The sequence below is a fragment of the Lepisma saccharinum genome, chromosome 4 (genome assembly GCF_977018435.1).
Source record: "Lepisma saccharinum chromosome 4, izLepSacc3.1, whole genome shotgun sequence".
Classification (NCBI taxonomy): domain Eukaryota; kingdom Metazoa; phylum Arthropoda; class Insecta; order Zygentoma; family Lepismatidae; genus Lepisma; species Lepisma saccharinum.
The window spans coordinates 100,205,185-100,225,454 of record NC_139232.1 but is presented as its reverse complement, the minus strand read 5'-3'; the positions used below and the strand labels follow the sequence as shown (position 1 = coordinate 100,225,454).

Genomic DNA, 20,270 nt, shown 5'->3' with positions numbered 1-20,270 from the left:
AAAATTTCCTCATTTGAAGAGGAAACAGAATCCGCACAGGATGATGCTCATCCAAGCGCTGCATCCTCCAACAGCCTGATGACGAGCCAATGTCAGTTCTGGAGCTCTGTATAAGATACGAGAACATGCTGGGCACAATCTTAAGGGTGGAATTGTTTTCGTGAAGCAACGTCATAGGGAAATCGCTTATCGATTTGGGCAAAACAAAAGAAGTTGTGTTATACAGGAAAGTAAGTGCATTCTGTTTCATAAGCAGCATAAAAATAAGCTACCTCTGACCGCAGGGGTCGCCAGAAACTTTTGTGAGGGAGTTAACAGTAACAATAGGAACAGTAATATTAGTATTTATAATAAAATATTTACTAACAAATTGTATTCGAAAATAGTGTGTCTTGTTATTATTTTTCTTTTTAGTTTTAAGACCACTTCATGCACATAAATGCTAATCGGGACTTGACTATGATTAAAGTGGGATCCACTGAGTATCGAACCCAGCACCCCTTGAATACAAGGCGGAGAAGTTAATACTACACCACAATAGTGAATATCTGTCTTTGTTTCAATTTCAAATCATTAATACACTGAAATACAGATTCATTGTCATATTTGATTATAATCTTAGCTCACCTCAATCAAGGAAATTCTTCGAAGGTTATAGGGGAACTTTTCTTCTCATCACATACACACAAATACATATAGTAGGATATTACGAGAGAAAAGAAAATAACATACAAAGAGAGAGAGAGAGAGAGGTAAGGCAAAATTCGATAGATACAGAAAAAGAGGAAGCATTAAAGATGGAAAGCAAGGAATAGCAAATACAGAGGAAAGAAGAAGGTGAACGGAATCGAAAAGTATCCACACAGAAAGAGGAAGAAAGAAAGAACAGATACAATGGAAGAAAGAAAGTAGATTAACAGAAACAGAGAAAGGAATGAAGAAAGTGGCAGAAAACAGAGTAAAGAGAATGAAACAGAGGAACCAAGAATTTTCGTGTGATATCAATTGGTTGTTGTTTAGATACTGTAATTGAAATAGGAAATAGGCTAGGAATGCCAAGCATAGTGGTAAATGCGATTTCAGAGGAAGATTTTTCGAATACCCCAACAAAAATTATAAACAGTACTAGTATTTCAGTATTTATAATATCATTGCGATTCTTCTAAACAGATATATTTTGTATAAAGTATTTGATTAAATATTTTCAATGTCCAGTCGAGTAATAAATAAGTAACACCATCTATCTGCATAATAATGAAGAGATTGAGACCACAGACAATTCTGCCTAATTTTGTTACATTGTTTCAGTTTTCATCGTGCCTATCTTATTTCCTGTATTTTTTCTTCTTCTATATTATTCCATTATTTTACTTCACTTACGATCTTGCGAATCTTCATGCTAGACTTTCGCCTTCTATTTTTTGTCGCATTCTCGTGTTTCTACTTCTCTCCCTCTATATCTTTGCGTCTTTCTGCCGGCCCCCGTGGCGGAGGGCTTAGCACATATCGCTACGATGCCGGGTTTGAACCCCGGCCTGGGCATGGATGTTTGTGAGTGTCCATTCGTCAATCTCATCATATCATCACTTATCCCCATCTTCGTAAATTAACCAAAAGTGGCGCGAAAGCGAAGTAAAATAAAGAAAACCAATCAATCTTGGCCTCTTTCTGTCTCTATAATCTCCATCTAATTTTTGTGAAAGAGTTTTGTAACTTACTAAAAAAAAACAGTGACGTATTTGAAATTTAGTTTCTGTGCATATTTTCGCAAACCCTACAATGACACCGTAATTGTATCCTCGAAAGATTGGATGGTCAACACGTGATGATAATTTTTTTTCTTGTTTGAGGAGGTGGAAAATGGGGTGGGGCTAATTCCAATAGTTGAGAAGTCGTCTGAACAATATGCCTCCGAATTTGATCATCGGGCACTCCTTGCCAATAGTTTTCCATATGACAATGATTCTTGAATGGCCTGCAACAATTGTATCATAATCGTTATTTACTAAAATGGCTTCTTTCCTCTCATTTTAGACTTGGAAAGTTACCGTGTCAATATTCCCACAGCAAGCCTTCTATTGCTTCGTTCTCCCAACCGTCCCGTCAAGTGTGCAAGAAAAGCACATTGCAAATTCACTTGTGCTGGAATTTCCACTTTCTCGTTTGTTTCATCAAACGTCGCTAGATTTATATGCCCGTTCTTCACCGCATTTTGTGAATCACACCGCCTCTCTCTCGTACTCTACCTCCGGGAGTGTGCAAGGAGATCCGTCGCAGTGCCGGAGTGACCGAATGACCTCGTTTCGACACGGCCTTCCTTGGTATTCACGGAGCGAGCGTTTCGGAGCCTTCAGTCGGCTGGGAAAAGTGTTGTGGGCCTTCTCGCATCGCTTGCACCACCAAGTGTCTTCTTCCTGAGCGAATCTTCGAAGGATTTGCTTCCTGTGATGTGCACTTGGAAGGATCAACGCGGGTGAGCTGTCAGTTGAGGAGCTGCAGAAATGGGCAAGCGACAGCTGATATTTAAGAGTGCCTCGGGGACCGTTCTTCTTCTGTCTTGTAAGTAGCCAACATGACGGCATGTAGTACGTCTTATGAAACTTAATTACTTTAGTTTCCCACCGTTTTTATGTGTTTCTGTGTCATTGTGATTTAAGATTGTTGTTCGTCACATTTAGACAACACTTCTTGATTCTTACTTCAGAGTGTACGCAGGGTGTTTCAGCAGTAATTTATCCTTCCACCCTCCAATACCCCCTTAACATCCCCTAAATTTTTCGCAGGATCTCCTAAAATTGTTCAGAAAAGCTGAATTTATGGTCATTTTAACACTAAATGTAACCTTACACCATTCAATTTGATTTGATTTAGTTTTTTTAAACGTCGCATGTCTTCCAGTTTTGGCTAATCGCGACGATGAGGATGAATACCCAAACATGTATGAGCGACCCAACACAAGTCCCACAGAGGATTATCCTGACCGTGGGCCCAGGCGCCAGAACCTCGTTGGCCTGCAACATTGCAGTTACCGGGGTGTGCTACTTGGAAGAGAGGTTCACATTTGGATGTCCTCCGGAAGGGTCTCGCCTTACACCTCTATTCCTAAATGGAAAATTCTTGGTAAACTCCATTAGTTCAGTAACCCGATACATTCACATTAACGTCTCTCGGGCGGGGTACTTCAGAGAGGGACCTCGATCTCCCTTTTGAGCATCCAAATTAAGCCATATCCCAAAAACGAATAGTTTTGGATTCTAATCATCTCTGATCTCCGTTTGGTGAAGAATGCAGGAAAAATCTCCACACTCGCCCGATCCCGTCCCTTTTGCCTCATTTTCCTGCAGGCAGAGCCACAATGTTTACTACAATTTCTCCCATGTGTTGTGCCCAGCGCGGTTGTTGGTGTCATATCCTTGTTTGCCTAAGCCAACATAAAGAAATAAAGCCAAACGTGGGAAAATGTGTCAAAATATAGGCCTAAATGTTACAAAAAGACAGCATAGCTCCTAGTCTCATTACAGGCTCCACGGGAGACGAATGTTTATTTGTACCTTTAAAGAAGGCCACTGACAATTCCTCGCCATTGTGATTAACTCGGGAGACAATAGCCGTTCTTGTTGACTTCTTTTCTAAAAACCATAAAATTAAAATACTAATTTATATTATTTTTGGCAGACAAGCCAAGAGGCAATACATGATGCAATGTTGTATGTTGTAGAAGTGACAGAGTATTTTTCAATAAGCCCCTAATAACGGCAGTTTTCCTTGGCTGTACCAAATTTTGTTCTTCCATCTTGAATCTTGAAAGGACTTAATACATTTTCAATTAAAAAGGATGAGGAAAAATCGCAGAGGATCAATGAACTCTTGCGAATCAAGAAGTCTTTGTGAAAGGAAACGAGTAATAGTTTTTGTAGAGTACAGGAGAAAGCTGTAGGAAGCAAACACGAAATAAAAGCACAAAATTAATCATTTCCGTATTCATTTTCGATCATTTCTTTAAAATGTTTGCTACGGAATTGCGCCATGGAAAACGACCAAGGCGGAACCAGCAGGTGCAGAGAAGTACACTGGTTATTCTATTATGGATATCTCAAGAGCACAAAGACTATGGTTGCAGTTCAATTTGGTCTAATAAAAACCAGTCAGAGTAATGCTCTTACTAACGATTTACTAACTTTGTTAATTTCCGTAAGCAAATCTGCAGTGGGCGATCTGCATTATCAGCCACGAACACATCCAAACGAACATGCAATACATGCAGTTGGTGCTTACCATGCCTACACAGAGAGAGAGAGAGAGAGGGAGAGAGAGAGAGAGAGAAAGGGAAGTGAGAAAGAAAAGAAAGAAAAAGAGTGAAAGAAAGATAAATACAGAAGAAAGACAAGTAAAACGGGAGAGAGAAGGAGGATGAATAGCAGAAGATCGATAGAAAGAATAACGAAGAATCAAAGAAAATGCGAGAAGGAAAAATGGAAAAAGAAATTATAAAGAGGAGAGGAAGTAAACAAGAAGAAGATGTACTAAAACTCAGAAAAGAAGATCGAAAGCTAGAATAATCAAGCAAGGAAATAGAATAGACAAATAAAAGGGAAGGAGGAAGGAGAACCGGGTATTTTTTTTCTTATTGCATGGTGGGTCAAGTGATTTCGCTTTACCCCCTGATGCTTCCTGAGAATATACGTTACAATAATTTACGTAGTTTTGAACCCCGCGAGAATGCAGATATTTTCTAAGAAAAAATATTATGGGTAGTGGTTAACGTTATTGCCTTGTATTCAAGGTAACCTATGGTCCATTCTTAGTAGGGACGCAATACGGTAGTTTTGATTCCAATGTAAAATGTATCTCCAGTGCAGTCCCAACTAGTCTATCTCATCATAAAAGTCGACTTAAACTTTGACTGTTTAGCCTATGTAACTTTTTTAATAAAGTTTAAGTTTCTCGTCTATGTTCTAAGTTGGGAACAACAGCAAATAAACTCTATAAGGAAGATATAAGGATTCCTCTTGAAAGAAATCACGTCTTGATTTCAATTTAACAACAAATTTTAGGTCGTTTCAATTCAATGTTCTGCGCCAGATCATTGAACTCTGGAGGAAAGTGCGCGCAATGAGGGTGCCTAAGGGTACATTTGCCCCTCCCATCACGTAAGAGGAAGCATAAAAATCAAACTTTCACTTACTGGTGCACTCAAAGAAATGTTCACAAAATAAATAGCTCTAGTGTCTAGTTGAACTTCTTTTAACATACACAATCTTAGTGCAACTTGAAAATGAAGGTTGTTTGAAGGATGGCCACATTACCAAGAACGAAAGGATGAGCGTTTCTGTTGGTTATTTCATGTTGTTGACACTAAAAATCTTTCATCATTCTGTTTTTTTTCATCTTACCTTTTTTATAGAACAATTTTCTACTAATAAATCATTTAGATGTACGTACAGTGGGATCCACACGTTTTGTTCTGCAAATTGTCCATGATCATTTTCGTTAATTTTTCTTTTGCATCCTACATGTTTATGAGGAATGGGTTTTTACATATGCTAGTACAGAGGTTGTCAGCATATTGTTTGGGATATTGTTTCCGTAGAACAAGACAATAAATGTAATCATGGGCAATACTTTATGCATCTCACTATACAGTGATGGGCAAAAGTGATTTAGAGATATTTGAACACCGATCTATTTGTATTATTTACCGTACACTTTTAGTTCTCTCTGCTACATTAAATAATATCTCATAAGATTCCCTAAATTTTCAGTTCATCTTTATTTCTCGCACTTTCTGTATCAACTTCATCTAACTTATTTGCATGACAAGTCAGCCCATACAAATAAGAAACCCTTATAAGAGCAACTGTATTAAGAAGTAGGAAGTATCACAGTCCCCTGTAGCCCAACAATTCATTCGTGCGTATGCATGCGTTACCCCTGATTCCCAGAGAACGCATGTCATCAATGTGCACATCGTACGTGATTAAGTCGACAAGTCTGAGAAGAAATTGAAGGATGTCGAAAGTAAAGACACTTTCACCAACCTGTAGATCCTACCAGGTGGGGATACGAGTTGGCTTAACCTACTTAGCAAAAAGATCCAGCTCGTGCCTACGTTCTGTACGTTTTGTAGCTTGCCGTTATCTTCGGGCATTGTTGCACGAGACGATGGCATTTCTTTTGCACATAAAACTCACGAGTTATTGTAGAAAGGGTTAAAGATCGCGTGATTCTCCGTGTCTGCACATGTACTTAGGCTTAGGCCAAGGATGTTTGCATTGCAACAGAACCCATGTTGGTAATTTTCTTATTATAAAGATTATGCAAACGAAAAGAAGCTATTATTTTCTCAATGTGTTAAGGCCACAGCTCCAAGCACAAGGATTTCTAGAGTATGCGTGTTGTGATGTATAGATGCACAAGTATTGCTCGGCAAATTGTCCATGATTGTAAGATTGTCTCTTACATCATACGTATTTTAAGAAATAGAGTTTTAAGCATGCTGTTGCAGAAACTTGTTTGGCGTTTTGTTTCAATTCTTGAAGCTCTCATTAAAGTGCATGAACATGCTGGTGGACAATTTGTTTGGTATTATTTATGCATTCCAATCTACGTATAGTTTGGGGACATGAACGTTCGCAGGATTTTCTCCAGGGAGGGGCAAGCAAGGTAATTTTTTCCAGGGGGGCAAAGGAGGCATATTTTCCCCATAATAGTGATGCCTCCTCAAAAAAGACTATTTCAGCCTGAAATTATCATGTTTCTTCAATGAATTTATAATAATTAACATATATTGCTGTGACTGCAATGAAATTGTGTGAAATATATAATTTTTAGGTGGACATTCATTCTCCAGGGAGGGGCATGGCCCTCCCCTCTTGTCCATGAAAAACATGAAAAAAGCATGCAACCTTTCAAAACTGGGGGAGCAAGGTGCCAAAACTCGGGGGGGGGGGGGTCAAGGACAGTTTACTTTTGCTTGGTAGATAAGGTTTAGCATAGTTCGGGGGTAAATTGAGCAAAAAGCGGAGGACGTAAGTGCACCCCTAATCGCCGCCACTGATTTACATAAATTACTGACTGAAATGAAATTATATGTGTGAAATATATAACTTTGGATTGGCATCCATTTTGCAGGGAGGCTGTATTAAGTCTTGCACTCCAAGGAAGTGGTCATGCAGTGTAAACATTCAGATACACGTTGCAGTCTTATAGAACTATGTAGTGAAATACAAAATGAAATTATCCTTCCATTTCAAAACACAATTTTTGAACCTTTTCAGCGTAACCAATGGAGGTACAAAATACGTAGTACATTGTGTACCTTCCGTCTGCCACTTCAGGACAAAACGCGAGGTGCTCAGCAACGTCGTCTTCGTTAAAATCCCTTCTGTCGCACCATCCCCAACGACGAACTGTAAAATTTATTCGTGAACACTGGGCCTCATTCTAACAGTTTTCGAAAAAGCCTGAAATGGTACGTTTACTAGACATGTTACGTGGAACAAATAAATAGGACGTACTCTTCACGTTACAACTCGAGCAATTTCTCGAGCACGTCTTGGTGATACTTTGAAGGCAGTTGAAATTTTTGCTCCAGTGTGAGGAAGAACAAGTAGGTGAAAAAATAAACTGTTTATCAACAATGCAAAAAAAGAAAAAGAAAAATACGTAACTCACATTAAGCTATAGGCAATTATCGACCCGTGGCGGAGTGGTTAGCACATCGCGCTACGACGCCAGGGGTCCCGGGTTCGAATCCCGGCCTTGGCATGGATGTTTGTGAGTGTCCATTCATCAATTTCATCATGTCATCACTCATCCTCATCTTCGCACAAAAAGCGAAGTAAAATAAAGCAAACCAATCAATCAATATCGAAAACCACAAACAGACGACTTGAAGAAACAAAACAAAAAAAAATAATAACAACAATGATAACGAAAGAAAAAAACGGCCGCTGATCTTTATAGAAGCTTCCGCCAGTACAGGAAAGTATGTTCACGGTATCTCTTTCAGTCTAATAAAGGTCTTACTTCAGTACCTAACATTGGGCGCTCACTATGACGACATGACATAATATGGCACTGTAAGGATTAGTGTTTTCAGTTGAACGTAGGGGGTGCTGAAGGGGGTGCGGAAGAAAATTAAGGGGTGCGCCAGCAACCCCTCGCGCTCTCCTGGCGCCGCTCCTGCTTTCCGTGCCTCTGTTCATTGCTGCTTAATAGCGTCACCAAACGAGATGTTTCAGAACTAGTACGACTCTTACTTTCTTTGCTTATGGGCATTACCTGCAGTGCAGCGATCCTATTGGCTCCAGCGCTTTCACGTGAGTCAAAATAGCAGGCACCGCGCCAGGCTTGCCTAGCAATGAAAAACTATGGGAAATATCATTATTTTTTATTCTTGATATTTTGCTTCTACCAACCTTTTGCACTAGGATAATAGCCAGAAGGGAAATAATAAGTATAAACATTAGACTGAAGCGGTTTACAAATAATAATAATAATAATAGAAAAGATGTTATCCAGAAATAAATAAAACTAAGCCATTTATATCACCGCTAAATACCAATGCAAGTTAGAAATGGGTAAAAAAAATAACAGTATGCATTAAATATGCCACTATCACACTAACACTTATTATCCTTCATAACTGTTCAGTTTTCACATCAATAGACATCTGCATGAACAGAATTTCATTCCTTAAAACAACACAGGATGCAGAATAAAAAAAAATGAAAGTAATGATGAACATTTTGCTTACTATCATCTTTGCCGTTGGCTGTACACACCACAAACAGATAACACTATAACACTATTAGCCTTCATTGGCGATGGCAAGGCAAAGCGCGGGGGTCGGATACCCCCAAAATTTGACAGTGCTCTAAGGAGCATGATGCACGATAAACCCTGCTGAACATTCTGTTTACTGTTTTCAGTAGATCAATAGGTGTTTTGAAATATCTATAATGTGTTCAGATTCTCCAATAAATATAAATAAAAATTGTTAATAATGAGAAATTAAAAGTTATCTTTAAAGCAACCAAACCATGTTAAACAAAACACACTACTAATATGGAAACAAGGCTTAATTATATTAACACTACTGAAGAGAATATTTTTATTTGTTGTCCCTCTACTGTCCAACTACTGTAGCTGACTACTAAAGATGTTCAGTACAAAAACACAGCAGTGGTTGTTGGGTCAGAGTTACGTGAAGGGCTAGTAGGAAGAAAATGTGGTAATAGAGAAAATTAGATCAATAGTTATACATGGTTATTAGAAACCCCATTCCCAGGTTCGATACCTAGTAGAGGCACACTGTAAGTCCAGTCCCAATTAGCCTATCTGTGCATAAAAGTAGACTTAAAACTAAAACTCAAACTCAAACCCCATTTTTTAATAAGTAAGTACAACTATTGATCTAATTTCCTCTTTAACCCCACTTTTTTCCTACTAGCCCTTTACCTAATTTGGACCCCCCCAGGTGCAGCTGGAAAAACATTGGGTTTCAGTGAGTTTCTAAGAACATGGTAGGGTACAATTGATAGCAATAGATTTTGCCTACTGTGAAGACTAGAAATTTCCAGCAGGGAAGTGCTATCGCTAATTTGAAATTGGTCCAAGAATGGACACAGGAGTTTATCCTGAATGTTTCCATGGGAAGGGGTGATGTAGGCCATAGTAATGGAGAGAACTGCAACTGACAACTGTCAATGGTATTATCTGTCAAGGGCGACACATGGGTACAAAATATACAATTCTAGGTTTCATTTTCCAAGGAGAAAATAGCCCTCTTTGAATCCCCTGGGTAAAAAGTTTTCCTACTATAGGTACTCTTAGTTGTAGCTTGGGACAAACATGGTGGGGTGTAATCCATACTTCTTCATCAAATTCAACTAAGGAGCATGGCCGTATTTAGAGGGGGGGTTTCTAGGGTTCAACCCCCCCCCCCCCGAAACTTCTGACATGTTGGATTAATGGATGTTCAGAAACCAAAATTTGTAACAAATTTTCAATTTTTTTTCGAAGCATCACAAAAATACAAGGAGACAATGTTGAAACGATCGAGCTAGAATTTTCATACATTTGGAATTCTGAAAGTTGAGTGAAACAGGATTTATTCTTGGAATCGCAGCCCACCGGCGACCCCTCCATTATCACTTCTGCTGTTATCTTTCCAGTGTTGTTCCTGAGTCACAAGGAATAAGATTCCGTTATGATTGTCCCAAAATTCCCTTTCCAGCTTTTAAATTCCCCGTCCGATAAAGTCGAAAATAAACCCCCCTTGATAGGAGTTCAAACCTAGTACCTCCAGTTTCGTAGCGCATTACGTTCGCGATTGAGGTTACAATCCATGCACCAGGCTAAGCTTTTAAAGAGAATAACTGGTTCCACACTTTTCAAAATTCCAAAAATTTAATTTTAAAGTCAAACAACAAAAACTTTATGACTAAAATTTCCATCTAACTTTTAAAGTTTTTTCTTGAAGGTATCTAAAGTTTAATGACGAAGTAAAATAATTGTGCATTTCAGTACACACTGTATGAAACGTAAAAAAAACAAAAAGAAACTTATGCTGGATATTCACTCATCTGCTGGATTGAGTAAGCTCCCTCAAGGATATAACAATAATAATATTATTATTATTATTATTATTATTGAATAAAATTGTTTTATTACTATGAAATTTTAATTATTATTGTACAATTATTATTTCTATTATTCAAATTTCTGGCGACGCCCTGGGAACAATTATGAATGAACCCCCCCCGAAAATTTTTCCTGCCTACGGCCGTGCTAAGGAGTCATTCCATATGAAATCAACACAGCCCACAACCTGACCATCTCCGATTTAATGAAATTTGGGGAGTTGAAACTATGAATGTAACTTAGTACCTATGAAAATTCTTAGTTTCGTGCGTATTGTAATTGTTAAATTATTCAAGGTCAAAGTTAGCATAAATTGCCCTTTTTGAGCCCGCTTAGCTATACTAATTCTGCTGTAACTCCGCCCCTATTTCGCCTAGGAAGCTCAAATAAAGCTTATTGTACAGGGAATTGAACAAGCTTTCCAGTGATATATAACAAGCCTACCTTTGGATAAAAATTTCCTTTGAAATTTTTGCGTTGAATTCAATATGGCAGTCAACAATATACCGGACCTGCGCTTGACACACACGGCTAGGGATCTCCCTGTGCCTAACCTATTTCTTTCACGACCAATTATACCCGGGATAACTCCTTTACATTTTGTAGGGGGTGTTAAGGGACATTTGACTCCTCATAGTTCGTATAATGGGGCTTTCATCAGTCACATAGTTACACATATTATTTTGTATCTTCTGATCCCATTGCAGTCCCAGAATGATTTTTTCATATGTTTTAGAGTATGGTATGAGGGACCAAATATATTTTTTTTCACGATTTTTGGTGATGACATGTTTTGAGATATTAAAGGTCAAAGGTCAAGGTCACGTGACAAAATTATATTTTTATCCAAAGGTAGGCTTGTTATATATCGCTGGAAAGCTTGTTCAATTCCCTGTACAGTGGGATCCATTAGTATTACCGTGCAAATTGTCCATGACTATTTTCATTAATTTTTCTCGTACATTCTGTGTGTTTTTAAGCGATGGATTTCTATGTATGCTGGTGCAAAAGTTGTCAACAGCTTGTTTTGAGTTTTCTTTTAATTGTTGAAGCTCTTTGTAGGTCAAATAAAGTGCACGAACATGGTGATGGACAATTTGCACGGTAATACTCATGGATCCCACTGTACAATAAGCTTTATTTGAGCTTCCTAGGCGAAATAGGGGCGGAGTTGCAGCAGATTTAGTATAGCTAAGCGGGCTCAAAATGGGCAATTTATGCTAACTTTGACCTTGAATAATTTAACAATTACAAGACGCACGAAACTAAAAATTTTCATAGTTACGAAGTTTCATTCATAGTTTCAACTCCCCAAATTTCATGAAAATCGGAGATGGTCAGGTTGGAAATTGCACAAATCTGTGTTGATTTGACATGCAATGACTCTAAGGCTATTCCTTTTGTGCACTGACTTATCATGGTGTATTCATTTATATGAAGTTGGGTAACACTGAAAATTATAATATTGAAATAAGTTGATTTATTGATTTCGAAGGATCTTTGACTATTAATTTTAAAATATCAATTTACTTTGATTTTATGAACTCCAACATATGTGACAAAATTGCTTTCATGATAAATCTCCCCATTCCCTTACAGTAATATCTCCCATCACTACTGTACAGTGGAATATATTGGTAATTTGTTGAGGAGGATTTAAAAATTCAGATGTACCTGTATGTGGTAGAAAGCTAGCCAAAGACCATAATTGTCACTCTTACCTGCATGGAATGTTAATAACAGGCATCCACGCTAAATCAATAAATAGGTCTGACGAAAAAACTAGGGTGGATGCCACCAAAAATTTTGACCTTAAAGGTAATTTCATTCTGAATCTAAAAGGTCAAATTTCAAACTCTGCCAAATATAGTCGTGTAATACTATATCAAACAAAAGGTATGGATGAGACAAACTGTTTGGTGATATTTTTAGGTCAGAATATTGATGTCAGAAGTACCTCTTGTGGGGCAAAGTTAATCACGTTAAATTTGTATAAACTAGAGTCCTATATAGTTGACCATCCAAAAAAAAAAAAAAAATAACTACATGGAATGTTAATATCAGGCACCCATGCAAAATCAATCAGTCATAGGTTTGACACAGACTCTGACAGAAAAACTAGGGTGGATACCATCAAAAATTTTGACCTTAAAGGTCATGTTGTGACTGAAAAGGTCAAATTTCAAACTCATCCAAATATAGTAATAGTATAATACAGTATGTGCCAAAATATACAGCACTGAAATAAAAAGACGAACATTACCTTGCCTGAAAGAAACTAACATACACACTATTAGTGTGTTGATATACCACGGTATGCACGGTAAATCACTACTAAGAACATGTGCGGCTGGAGCTATGCCCCATTGACAAACGCACATACGCGTTCGAGATGCGCGAGTTTCAGTACTGTATATTTTGGCACATTCTGTATATCAAACGAAAGGTATGGACGAGACAAACTGTTTGGTGATATTTTAGGTCAGGGGAAAGTTCACCCTGACAGACTTACGACACATTGATTAACATTTCATGCAGGTTATTTGTTAAAGGTTAGTGAGAGAAAAAGACCTCTATTATTATGTTGTGTTTATTTATAATGCCAAGAATTAATATACTAATGAATTGTTTGAAATAATACAGATATATTATATTATTAGAATATATATATTACAAAGAAACTTTTGTCCATGTAATCTGTATTTGACTCAAATAATGTTCAATGGGATGAATTACAATACTCTTTAGAATCACAGCTACAGACATTTATACTACATTTCATATTGATTTTGAAGCAGACGCATCTTGCAGTCTTGCCCATTGAGGTTTGAGACAACCTAATTCCCTTTCCCAAGCATCTGGGGGCAATGACACAATAATAGTTTCCTCTCTGATTGAAGCCAAATCTTTTCCTGGTAGTTTGGACGTTGCACATGAAGCTCCAGAGCATCACGTGTTGGAGGAAGGAGTTCCAGGGCTGTATTGCCCTTTGTGAACATGTTTTATCTTGCATTATTAACTGTTTTCACCCCTGGACTTCCATAGAGGTTGCAAACATGGGAGAATATATTCGGAAACATACATGAATATCAAAATTTGGATCGATGAACAAGTTGGAGAATCATTCCGGAAGCAAAACTTCAACATGTATTTACAAGACTTCAGGGTATACAAATTTAACATAATTAACTTTGCCCCACAAGGGTTACTTCCGACATCAATATTCTGAACTAAAAATATCACCAAACAGTTTCTCTCGTCCATACCTCTTGCTTGATATATTACATGATTATATTTGGATAACTTTGAAATTTGACCTTTTAGGGTCAGAATATGACCTTGAAATGACCCTTGTCAAAATGTTTGGTGGCACCCTAATTTTTCTGTCAGACCCATGACTGATTGATTTAGCATGGATGCCTGTTAACATTCCACGTGAGTAAAAGTCTTTTTTTAAGCTTTTTTGCTTCTTGAAGACAAGGTTATGGGAATATATAGATTACACTTATTATATCCTTACTGCATTTTTACACAATGTAAGGGCAGTAGATCATTAAAATGAAATGACAAATTGTACGAAAGAATATAAATTTATAGTTTATATGTCTGTTGAAACAAAAGAGCAGTGATCAGAACGCTACATTTTAAAAGTAGCTTCACTACAGCTACAGCTATTCTTCCAAAATGTAGCTTCGCTACAGCTACTGCTACATTTACCAAAAAGTAGCCCGCTACGCTACTCCTGTTCGCTACTCGCTACTTCGCTACTTTTTGCGCTACTTCTGAATAAAAAAATTAAAAATAACCATATGGATATTAAAAAAATCCCCTACTACTGGTAAATAGATTCTGTTATTTATTATCATGATTCCCGTCATTCGATAATTTTGAAAGCAGCATTACTTCAGTTAGTTATTTTTACTATAGTTTTGAGATTAACATACCTATGCAAGTGGCATTTCAATTCAAATTTAATATATGAATATTGCAATTAGGGTGTTACCCAAATTAATGATTACAACTATACACAAATGAAATTTGGTAGGATTACGTATTTATGTTCACATTAACATATTTTTCTTGAGAATAAATATTTCATTTTTTAATAGACATATGAAGGCAGCATTTTGAATGAAAAGTACCTGGGGCCCTTTATTTACAAAAGGGCTCCAGGTTCGATACCCAGCGGAGGCACATAGTGGCTCGGATCCAGTCTCGATCAGCTTATCTATGCATAAAATGGACTCAAAACAAAAACTAGGAAAGATGCCAAGTTGGGAGGATGAGATCCTCCTGCTCCTCCATTCCCCACACTGCTCATCATTCATCATTCTTCCTCGTTCTCACAATTAGCCGAAAGTGGCAGAAAGAGACTATAGATAAGAAAATAATTAAATAAACCATTCATCCTCATTGTCATGATTGAGAAAAGTTGAAGAATAGATGAGGAGGTAAACAGAAGAGGACAAATGAGTGGAGGACTATATCAAAGCGTTCGAAGATTTATATGGAACAGGGATGTACCTATGAAATGCAAGAAGGTAATATATAACACATACTATGTGCCAATAATTACTTGACAGAGAGACAAGAAAAAGATGCAGGCGGTGGAGATGAAATTTTTAAGGAGTCTATGGGAGAAGACTAGAAGGGATATCAGGCACGGATGAGATGGTTCGGGCACATGAAGAGGATGGATGCAGAAAGACTCCCAGTAAGAGATTATAATGCACATGGAGTGGGAATAAGTATAAGATTGTAACACTGTGAAAAGAGAGGAGTGGTGGAAGACCAGGAAATAATGGAGAGGCTTGACTTCTACGCCGACCCAGTCAAGAGGCAGGAAACTGCGAAGGATGATGATGATGTCATGAATAGCAATGGTTACAGAAAAGTGACGCAAAAGTAGGAAAAATACATAAATTTGAAAACTATGTATATTAACTAAAGAAAATTGTCGTTTCTGCAGGAAAGTTAATAACTCGTACGTACTTTTTACAATATGATAAAATATATTGAGGAAGCTGTCGTGTAAACCCAAGTGTTCTAAACGTATTGTAATTTTAAAATTTGTGAACAAATATTAAAGCGAAAATAATTGTAATTCCAGAAACTCCTATCATTCTTGTAACAATAATTTATTGCTGGTGAGATCCTATATACTGACGATGATCAATGCTGTTAACGTACTGAACCATTTATTGCTGGCACTATTCCTTTGTCAGTGCAGTTGAAAATCCATCGCTCGTTTTCCACTGCAAGTTGTCTTACACAGCAATTAATGACATTTTGGTGTGTCTTACACCATGGATATCCACAGGATTTGTTCCGGGGGTGATGTAAACGAGGCACTTTTTTCCAGCGGTGCAGCAAACTAGGCATGTTTCTCCCCAAAATAGCGATGCAGCTAAAAAAAAGTAGCTGTTAGCTGGAATATATTCATATATGTCAGTTAGTTATCTGGATAACTGAATTATTCAGATACTAATTAAATAAGATGCAGATATCTATAATCTACAATCTAGATAATCTGTATTTCCATATAATAGATTTTGTCTTTATGAACCTCCTGCAAAATTAAAGGTTATTGTCGTTTTTTCTGATGCTGTTGCCACATTCAAAATTCACCACAAAATGCTGAGAGAAAAATTTAGCTGTAGCGAAATTTTCGCTACAACTACAGGAATTTTGTAGCTTCGCTACCGCTACAACAACAATTTTCAAAATGTAGTGTCGCTACAGCTACAGCTACAAATTTTGTAGCTAGCTACTGTAGCGACGCTACAAGTAGCGCGCTACTTCTGACTACTGCAAAAGAGCTTATTCTGATAACAAGATACCAAATCATGGAATTTGTTACCACATAGATGTATTTTTTCTCTTTACAGATATAGTAACAGCTGTACAGGCTCTTATTGTTCCAGAAGAAATTCCATCCATACTTAGTGTTGTATATTCCAACATACCTCCAATTAATACAGGTACGATGATGATAATGACTATATGTAGAAACATTAGATTACAGAGATATTAATTATAATGAAAAGTTAGATGAAAATTGTGATCCAAACTGGATCTTTGGCATTGCCTGCCAATACTGTGCCACCGAGCTACCAAGACAACCTTTGGCCTTCCAACAATTTCCACAAATTAGATCCCCGTGTAAGTTTATATCCTTTCCAGGTGTACTGCATCTTCTATTGAATACCAGTGTCATCTACCTTCAATCAAGGGAACTAATACAGATAAAAGTGACTGAAAAGTTGTGTAAAAATTTAATCTCAATTAGGGATCAAATCTGGATATTTGGAAATTGCAGGGAGATGGTGTTAGTGCTCACATATCTACAATAATATTTCAAAAGCCAAACATGACACATTTATACATTCAAATGTTGTATAATTGGCATTTCTAGTTTATTCCTTCTGTCTTGATAGGTAGATGCTAGCTATCTCGAGGATGAAGATGCAATAGATGAAGGAACACTCACTTAAACATTCATGCTTTCCTAGTACCTTGGTGCCTGAACAGATTGGGTGCTGGACTCTCAAACTTACCACTGGTTCCAGCCTTGACTTGGTTGATTTGGTGTTTTAAGTCCACTTTATGCACAGTAAGACTAATCGAGACTGCATCATACAGTTTAATGTGGGATCCGAATCAATGTGTGCTTCCACCGGGTATCATACCCGGGACTCCTTGATTACAAGGAGATGACGCTATCACTGCACCATCAGGGAAGCTAGCCTCGACTTGGGAATGAATGTTCCTTGGTGAGTGTCGCTTCAACAATTTTATCTAATCATCATTCATCCTCGTTTCCTGATTAGCCAAAAATTTGCAGAAAAGCAACATAAAATGAAAAAATACTATAACAAGGTCCAAAAAACAGAGGAGAGGCAGTTGTCAAATAGTATAAATACTAGCACATAAATTTCAATCGATCACAGTTAAGCATTGGAACTGACATGGAAGCAAGAACCTGAATGTCAAACAATTCATACTGTAGTGATTTTTAAATGATAACAATGTGTATGAGTAGGAAATGTTAATTATGTTTTCACTAGAATAGTCTCCAGAATCATTTCCATTGGTATCCAACTAAAGTATCAAGATTGGTTTCCATTGAAAATTAAAAGATTTTGGCCTGTTAATATCAATTTGTATTATCTTTTTTTAAAGGAATTGACTCCAGAATTGGTCTTGGCTTTCGATTAGGACCACATGCAGATTTCCAACTGCTTTTCGATATCGGACCTCAAATTAATACGGAGAAGCTTAATGATGAATCAAAACGTCGCCGTCAGACAGTTCAGTATGTTGATACTTCTTCGATAAAATCTTCAGATGAAAATAAACAGACAAACTCTCCAGGAAGCAGTTGGCTGTCGAGATGGCGATCTTCACTTCTTGCATCTCGTAACAAAGCTATGGTGCCTGTCATGGTAGAAGAAAGTCCAGTACCATCCGAGTCTGGAGACCCGACAAAGAGTGGAGAGAATTTTGTGTCACATTTAAGAAAATTGTACAATAAAGCAAGTAATTAATTTATGCAGCATGAAAGCAACAATGATGACATTTGATTGTGAATGGGGAAAGTGGAAGTGAGTTGCTGAAATTGACAGTGAATATTTCATTTTTGCAAGTAATAAAAAATTATTATTTTATACAAAGAATGAATTTTAATTGTGTGTGTCATGAATATGAAAATAAAAAAATTAAGAGATTCAACATATTGCAATATGTACGCTAAAATTAAATCAGCTCTGCAGTTGACAATGTTTATTTATGTCACATTTTGTGAAAAATATAACAAATATTTAACCTGGATAGTGCTTTGGGCCTATATTTTACTAAAAAATTACAAATTAAACATGTGGCAAATACAACCTAAATAGAAATCAATATAGAGGCAGAAGTAAATTGGTGACAACCACTGGTATTTGTTTTTTACATGTAGTTTTGTAAAATTACAATATATTACACAAGACAGATATGTATTTAGAAGACTTATTTTGGCAAACGGCCTTGTTCAATCCAAATAATAAACTTCAAAGCCACTATTGATTGAAAACAATCATTTAATCTTCAAGTTTTACAAAAACATAAGGCACTTTGGTTACACAATTTTTCTATGACAAGACTAATAAATAACAAACACACTGCATGTTACACATTCATCTAAAAATTGTTGTCAAACATTATGATTATATAAAATATACAAAATTCATGAAAAACACATAATTACTAAATATTATATCTTTAAATAAAAGTGTCAAACCAATATCAAAATTCATGATTTGTATTACAATCCTCAATTTTATAGAAAGATAAACCTTCATACAATACTATCTGTACATGCTGCGATATATTATTGCATTTGTATATTATCAAAACTAGATTTTTCTGAATATTGTCCAACAAGAAATTTTATGTTAACATTGAGCTAGATAAAACTTAGTTATAACATGTACCCAATTCTTGTCTCTAAATTCAGGCAACAAGATTGTTTTACATGATTAATCAACCATGAAAAATAAGGTATGTGCATTGAAAGAAATTGGATGCTGCTCATGGATACACATATTATTTATTTTTGGTCAACTTGTGCAAATATCAGATGATCATTAGATAATAATTGTAAATAAATTATTTGATGGAAAAAAATAGACCATCAACAGCAATCAAAGTGTCAGTACAATACACACACCTTTCTTTACAGAAGAAAACAAAGTTCAAAATCAATAAGAATGCACACTCATTTGTTTATGTTACTTTAAAGTGAAAATATAAAAAATGAACACACTTCAGAATTATTCTATCAACATGGGAAAACAAAAAAAATCAATTTTAAATTTTATTCTTTTACATCCTAGATGAAATGAAAAATTATTTACAATATATTCTGACCATAATATTTACAATAGTGATGGTTACCCAGCTTTTGCTTTGAACACTTAAGCACAAAGACAAATTGGGACTAGTTTTAATGATCCACGTGGGATAAAAAAAAAAAAGCTGAGTATTAAATCATTGACACACAGTGTAACCAACTTTTGAAAATACATTGGGTGGGCTGATCTCAGATATGTTTTATAGTTTTATGAAATAATGTGTCACAAATGGACAGAAATTGTATTCTTCGATATTTCAAAAACATTTCAGGTAATTTCTGAGAGGAATACATTAAGTTTATAATGTCTGTTTTTACCTATTTTAGAGTTTTTTGTGCCTATCGACCCTCATCCTGGTTATAAGTCCTTTCCTCCATTACTTTCCTAATAACAATGTCAACATGGATACTGTAAATAATATAGGGCACTGAGATGTATCATATTGGAGATGTAACAAATTTTTACAAAATATTTTGATAACATTTAGTCAGTAATTAACTTGTGACAATTTTTTTGGTGTATAATGATGAAACATTTTGTTTCTTTAAGTGCGGAGATTTTATTTCTAAAATAAAATATAACAGGCAAATCGTTGTGTGGGCTCGAGCCCCATGTGCCCATATAAGTTAGCACCATGACAAAACTTTCATTGAGGATACTTACGTTGCTTGTTAAGTCAATGCTTATACTGCAATAACTATCTTCTCTTCAAGATATCAGAACAATGTG

At 36.5% G+C, this 20,270-nt stretch overlaps 1 protein-coding gene across 1 annotated transcript; it reads left to right on the top strand.

Annotated features, from left to right (window-relative positions):
* Positions 1-2,314: 2,314 nt before the first annotated feature.
* snsl (snustorr snarlik) lies at positions 2,315-18,859 on the top strand. The gene is made up of 3 exons (XM_083120950.1): positions 2,315-2,559; positions 16,536-16,628; positions 17,830-18,859. Exons 1-3 carry the CDS (start codon positions 2,502-2,504, stop codon positions 18,192-18,194), a joined length of 516 nt encoding a protein of 171 aa, XP_082977076.1. The 5' UTR covers positions 2,315-2,501; the 3' UTR covers positions 18,195-18,859.
* The last annotated feature ends 1,411 nt before the right edge of the window (positions 18,860-20,270 follow it).